The sequence below is a fragment of the Sebastes fasciatus genome, chromosome 7 (genome assembly GCF_043250625.1).
Source record: "Sebastes fasciatus isolate fSebFas1 chromosome 7, fSebFas1.pri, whole genome shotgun sequence".
Taxonomy (NCBI): Eukaryota; Metazoa; Chordata; class Actinopteri; order Perciformes; family Sebastidae; genus Sebastes; species Sebastes fasciatus.
Genome location: NC_133801.1, coordinates 23103325 through 23116786, shown reverse-complemented (window position 1 = coordinate 23116786; position 13462 = coordinate 23103325). Strand labels below are relative to the sequence as shown.

The window sequence follows — 13462 nt, the reverse complement described above, 5'->3', positions numbered from 1 at the left end:
CTATTTGTCTATTTAAGTTATTTAAGTTCTGCTTAATCAGTTCTTTAAAAAAAGATAAGGCATCAACAGCATGTGGCAGGAACTAATGTTAGAGAATCAAACCCGTCCTCCACATACAGAAGTTAGATAATGGGATCTTAATGACATTGTTATGCTCAATGTAATGACTTCGGTAATTGGGTAGTAATGTCGGTGCTTGTAAAGTTTTATTGATCATCATTGCAGTAATGTTTCGGATTAATCAATGCTTAATGGTGCAGATATAAATATTAAGTCAAAGCAAGCAGTTTTTTTAATGGATAAGCAGCTCAGAAACATGTAAAACATGTCAGAGATCTCATCGCTGCTTGTTTTATGCAGATCACTCCTGAACTTGTGCCATTTTTATAGTCATTGTTAATCCTGTTTATTTATTCCGTGATAGAGCCAGGGTCCTCCTCACCACATTTAAAGCAGGAAAACACTCAGTTAATTTCCAGATGGTTCCTCTGTGTAACAGAATATGGCATCATGCTTCCACATTTAGCTGGAGGCAAGAGGCTGCAGATACCACTTTGGATGATCATTGCCATTTTAAAAGGGTTTTGGCAGGTTTCCACTGATGAGAGGTTTTGTATTGGGCTCATTATGCTTTCACAGCCGTCACCACTAACATTGCTTTAATAGTATGATATAGCTTTTGTCCAGTCGTGATACATGGAAAAAAGGGGATTGTATAGTGTTGTTAACTCCTACTGTATACGATGTCGGATAAAATCTGTCTAAAATCTCCTAACTAACAGACTTAAAGTGTCTGTTATATAGGGAGAGAAGCATATGAGTGGACAAGGGTGTGATTTTGGACACAGCTTATGTGTCTGTATAGTTTTAATGTTTTAAATTTTAGACTCATTCCACCTCTTGGCTAGACAATAAATAATCTAACAGAAATATAATGCAGCTCATGGAAGTGAAACAACAACCAGATGTTTGTAAAGAGTTTATTATTTATGTTGTTTTCTAAAAAAAATAGAATGAAAGAGGGCATAAAATGGAGCTTTTTAAGCACACACAATAACACTCAGATCAGTGTAAACTGTATTCTTCACAATATTAAAGGGACTGTTTGTAAGAATCAGAAATGCTTGTGAACAGCGACACCTGTGGCCGTTAAGTCAACGAAAGTCAGCGTCGGGCTCGCGCTTGTGCTCGCTCTAAATAGACATGAACGAGCATCGCTAAAAACAGTGAGGCGACACATGTCAGGTAAAACCACAATATCACTCTATATTTCACCTGCTTGGCAGTAATGTTAGCTGACCAGACGAAGGTCTCTCCATGAATCACTGCTGAACCTAGTGTTGGCTTTTCCTGCTTCAGCCTCCCGATCGCGGCCGGAGGAAACAGGGAAGACACCGGCACCCGGTCGGTGACGATAACGTTACTCGCTGCGGAGCCCCGTCACTCCACAAGACACAGCAAACCTCTGTTGGTCTGGAGGAGCTGCAGTATTTATTTCTGCACAAATGTCCACTGTACATTTACTAGATATTCTCAGAGCAAAACTAAACGAAATAGCGAGAACGAGCGCGGTGTGTGAATGAAGGCAAGCAAGCAGGCAGCGGAGCAGAGTACAGCAGAGACTCCGGCCCTGAAGACCAAAGCTACGGTCCGACCGCGTCCTCCGACCGCGGCCAACACTGTTTTGCAAGACGGGCTTCACTAGATAGAACTTTGCGGTTTTGGTGCTTCCGTGTAGTTTGTGTTGGAGTCTTGTCTGAACAGCGTAGCCACACGCGAGCGCACATATGCAAGCCTGCATGGGACACCGACTGTGGACTGCTGTTTTGAAGTCTCAAGTTTTGCATTCTGGCCGTCGCCATGTTGAGAGGGTGGAGCTAAGTACAACCGAACGCTGAATAAAACATTTTTAGGCAACCAAAAAGGTTATAATTAACTTTCATGAACTGAAAACAGACTGTGAAAGGGTTAAAGTTCCAAGACTGGTCAACACCATGGTAGCAACCAGTCACAGTCACGAGGTAGCCACGTTCTAAAGCACACCCTGTTTATCGTTTATTTTACTCTAAATGGGACCATAATTTACTAAATGAACATCATGCTGTATTGAAGAAGACCTGAAACTAGCGATTGAGACCATAAACTCATTTTTACAATGTTTACTGAGGTAATAAGTCAAGTGAGAAGTAGGGCCATTTCCTCATAGACTTCTATACAAGACTTAGACTTCTTTTTGCAACCAGAGGAGACCCTTCTGGCTATTAGAAAGAATGTAGGTTTGAGGCACTTCAGCATTGGCTTCACTTCTCAGACCCAGAGGTTGCCCACTTGTCTACATCTGCAAATTCTAAACTGCTGTTGTAGTTACTTTTCTTGCCAGAAGGTGGTGCTGGTGGTACTGCATCTTTGCAGTTTCTTGATATATTGGCTGGGCCTGGTTTCAGGCGCTTTGCGTCAGTGACAATGTGTGTCGTTGCTCCAAGACGACACTACTCTAAATCATCTCCTGTCAATGTGTCCTTGCACATTTATTGAAATGACCTCCTTTGTGTGTCTCACCTCCTTGCCCAGCTCTCTTTCTCCTTCCCTTCTTTCCCACAGGACAACGGTCATCACCAGGTGGAGTCTCACATCAGAAAGAAGCTGGACTCTCTACTGAAGGAGTCTCGGATCGGAGACAAGGAAGACACAGACAGTTTCAGCATCCGAGCTCTGCTCCGGGCTACGCACCAGGGCCTTCAGAAGAACCTGCGGCAGGTACCACCACCATCACCCTAAGGCATTGCGTAGAGCTGCATGTGGAGCAGAGTAATACTCGTCAACAGTTGAAGAGAAAAAAGAGAGGAGGGGGGGTAAAACTAGGCCATGGTATTAGTCATTGAGGGAAACAGAGGAAATAAAGGAGTGGACTAGTTACTGCACCACTCGCAGGTCAACACACACCCACTGAACACATAAAAATGGACAGTGAATCAGGACCTCCTCAGGCCAGTCTGTTGTGTTCCCACATTGGTGGTGTTTAATCCAAAGCATGTTAAAACAGACCGAAAGTGACGAGAAACTAAATGTCTGCAGTGTTACTTAATATTTAATTTCCCTGCTTGCCTCTTGTGCTATTTTTAGAAGCTTCGGTTTCCTGACAGCCATTTTAATGTGGTGGGTGTTGTGCATCGGGGTTTCCTATTCTCTTTATTCTACTCCGTCTTTGTTGGTGATCCCCTTCACCTCATTCTGTCGCTAAACCCTTTTTTCTCTCCGTCTTCCTTACTGTAATTTTTTCCAGTTTCTCTCTTTTTCTTATTTCTCACCCACTCTTCATATGTGCTGTGCTTTATTGGCTAATGTCTGATGCAGCCCCTCCAGCTACTGAGCTTCAGGGTTTAAGTGTCTCGCTGGGTGCTAATGTGGTTGTGATTAGATTCGCATCAACTGATCCACACACATGAATGTAAACAAGCACACACACACACACACACACACACACACAAACACACATATACAACAGTCTGAATGTGTTCTCCTTGTCTCTAGAGCTCCAAGGGGGTTCTGAAGAAATCCCAAAGCAGATCCTTCATCACAACGCTTAAACAGAAGGTGAGGAGCGCGGAAAGAGAGGCTGCTCTCTTTTTGCCTGATTCTTGATCTATTTGTGTGAGGTTTCAAATGGCAAATTCAGGTTAGTTCAGCTTCAGGTTAGTTGGTTATTAAATACTTCATTGCACAATAATTACTTCAGGTAGTTCTCTTCTTTAGATAATGTCTATTGGAACAACTTTCTATTTACTTGACATTTGCTCAGGCCTTGATGCACCAAACTGGCCTTAAAGTACAGACACTGTCTTTTACTTCAAGAAAAAATAAGCGCACTAAATGGGTAAAACCACTACTCAGATGTACAGCTAGTCAGACAGAACTCTCTCATGATGGCCTCGGCTGCTGATTGAGCATGCTCACTGTAAGAGCCGACTAGAGCCGACTAGAGCCAATGGTACCAGAAACCCCACTGTTACGCCCCCGTCCAAGAGGGTACGAGCGCAACATGAAAGTACAAAGGTTGTTCCCTCCCCGGTCCCCAAACCACAGTCTCAGGACTAAATTGAAGTTTAGTAAAAACAGATTTATTTCTCCAACTCAAGTTAAACCAACGATAAACTGAAACAATATACTGTAACTCATGGTGAACAAAGGCCAAAACAACAGACAAAATAACCCTGGCTAACCCTAAAAAAAATAAACAAGCGCACAAAAAGACAGTTACATTTGGTTCCCAATAGGATACAGCAGAAAACAGAAGAAAAGATTATAAAAGAAAATGGTAGTTCACCCCTACCACTGAGATGCTTTCTCAAGCAAAAAAAACCCTACAAGTTACACAGTTTCAAAGCCAACTAGGGCACTTAGTCTCCAAATTCAAAGCTAGATCACAGATTTCAACTCAAAGGTTTGGAGGCCGAGGACAGAACGAGGCTGCTGTCAGACTGCTGCCACCAGACTGCTGGGCAAACTACAAACAAAGGCCCGACGGACAGTTTACATGTAGATGACCACTGATATAGATTTTTTGTTTTTGTGGAGGATCTCTAATTAACTGAAGTGACTGCAATGGCTGGGCCTTGTGCTTCGAATAGAGACATTTTGCATCCCAAATGTTGTGCTGAGATGGACTTCTCCAGGCAAAGGAAAACCTGGAAAAGTAAAATGATCTGGCCCCAGAAATAGTCCAGCAATGGATCCCACGTAAAACCACAACTTGTCATATTTACACTTTGGTGTTTGTACAATTGAACAAACAAGATCTGGTACAGCAGGTGGATATTTTTACCTTTGGACAGAGCCAGGCTAGGTGTTTGCCCCTTCTTCCAATCTTTATGCTAAGCTAAGCTAAACATATTGTGGTTAGTCCTCCTTCATATTTACCATAGACCTACATATATACGAGAGAGATATTAATCTTCTCATTTAACTTTAAGCAGCAAATAAATGTAGCCTATTTCCCAAAATAAAAACCTTAAAGGTGCTCTATACAATATTCAGAGCATTAATATAGCAGCAAACTAAACATTTGGTAAATGGTAAATGGACTTATATAACGCTTTTCTAGTCTTCCGACCACTCAATTTCAGCATTCACACACACACATACACTGATGCAAGGTGCCAACCTGCATCAGGATCTAATTACTCATTCACACACCGATGGCACAGACTTCGGGAGCAATTTAGGGTTCAGTATCTTGCCCAAGGATACTTCGACAAGCAGACTGGGGGAGCCGGGGATAGATTCGCTGATCTTCCGATTGGTGGACGACCCGCTCTACGTCTGAGCCACAGTGGAGTAACGTCTACCTGAGCAGAGAATGAAGTCACTCTCCCTCTGTGTGTTGTAATCCGAGTTTATCCATGCTTTGTTGACATCGCCGGGCCGACCATGCCTTTTAGTGCATGTTAGTGCATGTGAGCGTGCTCCACTGGCTAACTCATGGCGCCGCTCTGCACTGACAAATATTGCACTCTGCAATAACACCGTCCTGACCAACAGCATCATCGTGGAAGCTTAGCGCCCACCCTCCGGTTCCCCACTCAGGTTAAAAATTGTATTTCTGTCAGCATTGTTGCCGTTAATTGTTTGCACTGTTCGTGCTGTGAGCCACCAACTCAGCCGTCGCCATGTTGAGAGCTGTGTGGAGGCAATAGATACAGTATGCTCTGAATATCAAATTTAGCTCCTTTAACTCTTTACTGATTAACTGACCTACTTAAAGGGTAACTACACCATCAAATTCTGCTAGAACTCTCCTCCCCAGCTTATTTTAAACATGAAACAGAGGAGTGAGGGAGCAGCGACTGTAGGAGAGGAGGCGTGATATGTAGTTTCACGAGTGACTACCGCTCAGTGTAGCATGGATTTATTAGACATAGAGCTGGTAGTCAGGCCTAACCGGCCATGAGAAGCTACTGTCAGACTCTAAGTTTATCTGCTGGAAAGACTGGGAGTCTGGAGCTTTGACACCTCGCAGTGTAACTCAATATTCAACACAACAGCAACACGAACTAAAGACTCCAACACCTCTCTAAAACAGTTTCAATAAAAACAGAACAAAACAGAAGGCAGGACTTATTTCATGGCTGTGTGTGTGTGTTCCCATTCAACTGGCCACTGAGTGTATTGTTCAAACATTAAGAGTGTGATAAACCTCTTCAACTGATCTTCACTTATGGGAAGCAGAAAAGAGAAGCCTGTTCTCCTGTAGATAAATCTTCCATAAAGTCATACATGAGAAAACGACGCACCCTTTGTAGTGTTATCTTCAGCCTGTGGTAGGTAACAGGATCATAATGCCACACTTAATCTTCCGATTCCACACCGCAGATCAATTCAGTGAATGTGTGCGTAATGCATATCTGTGAATTACACATGCAGATCTAAAGCACATGTTTATCAACTATAGTGAAATTGATTATGATGTCTCCTATTCCTTTGGGTTTTCTTTTGAGATACAGTTAGCATAGATCCATTTTATCATTCATTTAGTATAGATTTGGACATAATGTGTGTGTGTGGATGTTTTTGTTTCTCCACATTCCCTCATTTCTCAGCCTGATTCTGAATTTATTCCTCTATCCATTTGCTTTGTTTTACCTTCCTCTACCCCCTCCTCTGTTTACCCACTCACGTCTCCTCTTCATTCCTTTATGCGTCCCTCTCTGCATATTATGCATCCTCCCACGTGTGTGTGTGTGTGTGTGTGTGTGTGTGTGTGTGTGTATATATATGCGTGCATGCATGGGTGCATGTAATCTGTTGGCAACTGGCCTAAACCCTGTAATTACCGCGACCCTCATCCTCTCCTCAACTCCACTTTAGCCCTAATAGAGATGTTGCCTCTCTCAGAATAAAAAGCGCACTTCACCGAATACACACTTGTTATAATTACATACGTTTTACCTCAAACACCCACCGACATGCACGACCACACACTCAAACGGCTACTACAATAACAACACTCAATGAATCACACACAAGCACATACAATTAGCTAAAGACACATGATCTGCCGGTGAGTTTATGTGTAGGCGGTCTCATGTATGATGTGTATTGAACACATATATCAGCTGAAGACAAGGATGCTTTTCTGTTTTCCAACCAGTAAGGAAACCTTCATTCTGTGTTTGTTTATATATTCCTGTGTGTGTGTGTGTGTGTCCATTGTCCAGAGGCACTCCAAATCCAGGCTGACATGCCAAAGCGTGGACAAAGAGGAGGACGTTCAGGAGAGGTCCGGGAGGGAGGCCGGAGGACAGTTCAACAGGTGACCTTTGACCTGCTTCCCCTCAACACTGACAATCCCTGACAACTGGGAGGTTTGATAGTTCCTGACTAGCTGGGAGCGTTTAACAGTCCAGGGCATCAGTATAGCCATGCCAACTGCTAAAGCTTCTTCAGCAGTCATTTATGTGTGAGGGAAAGAATGATGGACTTCAGCTCAATCATGACTGACTGGTCACTGAACTGACTCACAAGTACAAGACAGAAATCGAGTCGAAGACTAGAGGCATCGCATATAGTGTCATCCTGCAGCTCCAGCGGCTCATAGCAGTGTGTATTATATATTATATCATAAAAATATACATGTTATTCAGCCGTGACTGCTTCATTTATTCGCTATTTTCTTCGCTTTGACATTAAAACCATTCTCCTGTGACCAGTGGTTGCAGAAGTGTAAGCGTAAAAGGAGCAACACCACACAATAGAAATACTCTGTTAGAAAGCACCAATCCGACTTTTTCAGTCCTGATACCGATAGAAATACCTGGGGGTATACCGATCCGATAGCAGTGTTTAAATAATAAGCTGTATGTCTCACTGTGTGGAAGTGACTGAGATCATTCTTTCATGCGTAAGGCAACATCAGGATTGACTTAACCATTGCTTTCTTAACTTAACCTTTTTAGTAACAAATTGGTCAAAACAGGAATTCAAATAACAGTATCTAATGTATATAGCATATAAGCATAGAATTGAATTGAATAGATCGGCCCCATTGTCACCGATACCCGATCTGACTATTTGAGTCAGTATCAGCCCGATATCCAATAAGGTTTCGGTATCGGTGCATCCCTAATTGGATTAGAATATCTGACCCACAACACAATAATCCTCCTAAAAACAAAAAGTTGAATTGTAAGTAATGACTTATCCATACTTGTGGACAGAGTGGCCGCTGTTCAGCAAAAGTTACATAGACTTGCTTTAACATAAAAGCAACACTTAATGTTGCAGTTAGTTGAGGCGGAGCTGATTTTATTGCTTTATATACTTTTAAGTAGTTTGCCCTATAACAATGTAGCATATTTTATAAACAGATCATATATTTTGTATAAAGTAAAGAGTAAAAAGTGCAATATTTCCCTCTAAAATGTGGTGGCGTAGAAGTATGAAGAAGCCAAAAATGGAAATACACAGTAGAGTACCTCAAAATTGTACATAAGTATTACTTATATAATATATTTTCCCCCACTGACTAATGTCACTTTGTTTGAATTGGACCCAAAATATTCCACCTCACTTTCCCTCTACTGAAAAACTCCACTGCTGCAGTCCTCCACCTTCCCTCAAGTATCAGCATGGAGAAAAATGTTGCATTGGAGTAACATAAATGCCACATGAGCTCTCTCAGTTCTCTCAGTACTATCAGCATTGCCATTGGCACACAGATATTCACATAATGAAAAGAAACCCAAATCAGAATGCAATGTGTCAGAATCAGTGTGCATTTTTCCCCTTCACAGATGAAAGGGAAAAAACCTAAATCAGTCCATTTTCATCTGCAGCCTAAAGATATCCCCGTTTTCTTTCACACACATTCTTTGTCCACCTGTGTCTCGTTCTTCCTCTTTCTTTGCGAGTGAGCATTGGGCAAGGAGTCTGGGAATTCAGCTGCGTTTTCCTCCCTCAGTCGCTTTCTAAAGCCTTTGTCTCTCTTTGTTCTCCCAGCCTCTGGGTGCATATTCATATATGCATGTCACAGCGCAGATTCCTATACAAGCATGCGTCTGAGTGGCTATGTGACTGACTGACTGTCTTTGTGCAAGACTGCGTGTGCATGACTGTGTGTGGTTATATGTGTGGCGTCTTGCTGCACTGCATGTGCTCTGGTCCCTGTTAAGACTTTTGCCTTTGATGCTCTTTCCTGCGGTTTTGCAAGCTGCCTCACTGACGGACATCCCTCTCTTGTCTTGCATTGCTTTTGCACAAACAGGATTATGAGTGTCTTACTTAACCTGTCTCTTATATCTTTACGTGATCTCGCTCACTCTCTTCTGTCCTCTCTTGCAATTGTCTCCTGTCGTCTGGCAATTGTTTTAGGGGTGGAAGGAAGAGGAAGACGATGAAACTGAGTAGAGATCTGTCAAACCTGGTGGTGTTCACCAACTCTGTTGCCTCACAGGAGTGTCTGAATGAAGGTGAAACACCAAACAAAGCTCTGCCATCTCACACAAACAAATAGGCACATTGCAATGACTATACCTCAAAGACATTTCCTCATGCCCTAACCCATGTTTCTCTTCAGGTACGCCAGGTGATGTTCTGTCATTCAGCGAGACCCGAGCCCAATCTCTGGTCAATCACAAAGCCGAACAGTTCCTGGCTTTTAACCAGAGGCAGCTGTCACGGATTTATCCCTCGGCCTATCGTATCGACTCGTCCAATTTCAATCCCCAGTTCTACTGGAACGTGGGCTGTCAGTTGGGTAAGACAGCTGTCTGTCGCTCTAAGCTTTTGACCTGTATGGACGATGTCTGTTAATGAAAACAGCAGGTGCCTTCCCTCTGGCCACGTACCTGTCATTACACATCAACTGACACTGCATAACACATGCACACACACACTTTTTTTTACACATATTGTGTAGTTTGCCAGTGGTCATATGTGCGGAGGCTAATTGGCGTGAACACTAACTCAGTTGTGCATAATATGTGTGTGTACTGTATGTATTTGCATGCTGTGTGCGGTTGAGCATGTGTGAGTTTATTTGTAGGGCTACAGTTAGACCAGGAAAGAGCGAGGATTAGGGAGAAATACATAAATAAATAAAGAGAAGATAAGCTCATGAGAAAGAGTTGGAACTGAATATTTTTGTCTGTGCAGAAAATGAGCACCCTCAGGAAATCCAAGATCCAAGGAATCCCTGCCTGTTCCAGCCAATTTAATTTTTTTCTTCTGTGAAATTCAGAGAGCAATATTGGTCTCTTAATTTCTAAGAAATCACCGTCCCAGGTGTACAAAAATAGAATTAGGTACAAAGGAGAAAAGAAGTAAAAAAGAGATATAAACACCAAACACTGAGGTAGATTATCTTTCAAGCAGCTGTGATTCGTCCTTTTTTGTTTATATTGTCTTTTTGCTAGTTTCCTTCCTCATCTGTTTTTCCTATTTGAGGTTTCAAGGTTGTATTAATGTGTAGTAGCACACACGGCCTTAATGAATAAATGAATGAATGAATAAACCAAAGAGGCACATCTGATAAATGCTAAATGATCACAAGAGTGACAACGCAGTCTCCTGTTATGACTATTGAGCATCCGCAGGGATTTTTTTTGTCATATGCAGGCCGAGGTTTAGGGATATTTTGTATCCAACTAAATCTTTCTTTCTTTTTCAGTCGCTCTGAACTACCAGACAGAGGGCAGGATGATGCAGCTCAACAGAGCCAAGTTCATGGTGAACGGAGGTATTGGCTACGTCCTTAAGCCCCCTCCCATGTGTAAAGGTACGGCAACAATCTGACCGCATGCACACAAACAAGCACTAATACATGCATATAAATCATTGTCTATTCATGCAAATCAGTGTTTATTTGTTGTGATTGGATATATGAAATAATAACAAGTTAGAGTCTTAGGGACAGCACAGGTATGTATGGAACCATATTGGATGACTGATTCACAGTGGTTCACCACAGAAATACATACATTGGGTATGGGAACTGTAGATGTATATATCTTTCTATATAGTAACCTATATATTATTGTAAATCATAAACCCTTGATTTTCTATTTAAATTAAAACATTTCACACTATTGCATATACAGTATATTTTGTATCTGCTTGCTCCATTGAACCTATACAGTCATTGGTCATGGTTGAAACAGGAATACAAAAATAAAACATAGAAGGCACTTACATTAAAAAAGATAAAACATGTTGGAAATGAAATGACGTGCTTGCTTTTTTAAAAGTTTTTTCTTAAAGATAATACAGTATATTGGTACAGAACTACAGGAAAATAGAAATAAGTGGTAACTTGTGCGATCGAGTTATTTACATTTTCCTCTAATTCATTGTGACATATTTGCTCTCTTTGAGGCATGTTTGTGTGGAACACCACATAAGTTTATAAAGATGATCTCACCCTCATTATAGTACGGTCACACGGTTGTTTGTGTTGATATTAGATATCCAATTAGGAAGTTGGCTACACAACAAAGCGAAGGCATGGGTGTTGTTTTCACCCCGCACTTTGCATATAAATATTGCATATAACTGGAACAAACAGAACAATGAGAGAGGATGGCATTTTAGGATTGAGTGATGACATAAATCATAGTTTGTGCTCTGCTGTCATTTATTCCCTTCAGGCTCCTTCAACTCGTTCAGTGATGACCCGCTTCCAGCTTGCCCCAAGAAGCAGCTCATTCTCAAGATCATTAGTGGGCAGCAGTTGCCCAAACCACCAGACTCCATGCTGGGGGATCGTGGAGAGGTATAAACACACCGAAACACACACACACACACACACACACACACTGTGTGCTCACATTCTCCATCTGTCTTTTTCACACACGCACGCACACGCACGCACACACACACACACACACACACACACACACACACACACACACACACACACACACACACACACACACACACACACACACACACACACATACACATGCACTATAATGCTTGACTGCTCAGAAATCTTGCTCTCAGCAGAAATATATTCAGCATCATTAAATAAAGTATAATTAATGTGTTTTATTGCCCTTTCTCGTCTACCAGATTATTGATCCGTTCGTCGAAGTAGAGATCATCGGCCTGCCGGTTGATTGCTGCAAGGAACAGACACGAGTTGTTGATGACAACGGTTAGACACGAACGGATCAACTCAAACACAACACTGTGCATTCACTGAACTACTGAAGAATCATCAATTTTCAACTCATTGTTTCTGTTTACTGTTTTGGTTCGCTCTCTGATCTCACAGCATCGTTTTCAGCTGCAGCAGGCAGCTGTTTTAAGGGAAAAAGCTCTAAAAAGCCACTGTACACTAACTGCTCAGCACCAATAAAACAGACAAGCGCAGTTATCAACAAGCTGGTGACCATGTGGCCAGAAACACGAGTCTGTTAATGAATGCTAATGTTGCTCCGTAACTGCTGAATGTGTTAAGAAGCAACTGTTTGCCAACAGGTTTGCCATATCTCCTTAAAAAGCATTGATATGTCAGTGTTGTGTTCACGACTTGTTTCAGGAGCCCCCAAGTGGCCACAAAATTAGTTATTGCAGGTTTAAAGGAACAGCGTGTAACATTTCGGGGGATCTCTTAGCAGAAATGGAATATAATATTCATAACTAATGAGCCCTTCATATCTACATAGGGAGCAGGTCATCTTCACGGAGTACGCCATGTTGCTCCGCCATGTTTCTACAGTAGCCCAGAACTGACAAACCAAACACTGGCTCTAGAGAGAGCCTTGTGTGTTTTTACGTTACCTGAAGGCCACCGTAGTTCTCGCTTGTGAAACGTGAGATGCAGAGTGCAAAACCGTTGTACCGCCAGCCGCCGTCAGACTTCTGTTGCTCCTATAGTGTTATTATGTCAAAGATGGCCTCTGAGCGAGGTGAACAGCGTTACCTTGATTTTGCACTCGCCGGCTCACATTACCGCAGTCTTGGAAAGGGAGGAGTGAGCGGAGGGGTATCAGCTGGTTGAAATGTGCAACCATACCACTAGATGCCACCAAATCCTACACACTGTCCCTTTGAGAAGTACTTCAATTTCCAAGAGCTATATTATCTTAGTGTAACATTCCCCCTTCTCAACTTCATGGCTGCTGCAACTTTTACTTCTAATAGAAAACTGACTAGTTCCTGTTGATGGGTAATGTGTATTTCATGTCACATCTAGCCAGGCCTGCATAGTTTAGACAAACAGTAGGAGAGTAGATCAGATTTCTTAGATTTTAGCATATTAGACGAAGTTAAGATTAGTAAAACCTGAGCTTTTCCTACTCTAGACAAGTCAAAATGTCTCCTGTTAAAAGGGCCTGTTGATGAAACATTTTATTGATCACATTTAGGGACCTGGAAAAAACTATATCACAGACCTTTTACCCACATAGCTTAGATCATAACCTGAGGTCCTGATACAGCTCTCTGTTGGCAGTTTTACAATATA

General features: G+C 42.1%; 1 protein-coding gene across 9 annotated transcripts in view; it reads left to right on the top strand.

The window, feature by feature from the left end:
- Window positions 1-13462, top strand: part of plch1 (phospholipase C, eta 1) — an 81745-nt gene that overhangs the window by 60203 nt on the left and 8080 nt on the right. For 6 of the 9 annotated variants that reach the window (XM_074642287.1, XM_074642290.1, XM_074642285.1 and 3 more), the window contains 8 exons: window positions 2572-2757; window positions 3532-3594; window positions 7215-7309; window positions 9367-9464; window positions 9572-9751; window positions 10664-10771; window positions 11640-11764; window positions 12064-12148. In XM_074642287.1, coding sequence (XP_074498388.1) covers window positions 2572-2757; window positions 3532-3594; window positions 7215-7309; window positions 9367-9464; window positions 9572-9751; window positions 10664-10771; window positions 11640-11764; window positions 12064-12148 — 940 coding nt within the window. The remainder of the gene's footprint in view (window positions 1-2571; window positions 2758-3531; window positions 3595-7214; window positions 7310-9366; window positions 9465-9571; window positions 9752-10663; window positions 10772-11639; window positions 11765-12063; window positions 12149-13462) is intronic. The other 3 variants (XM_074642289.1, XM_074642286.1, XM_074642284.1) reach the window with 1 other exon arrangement.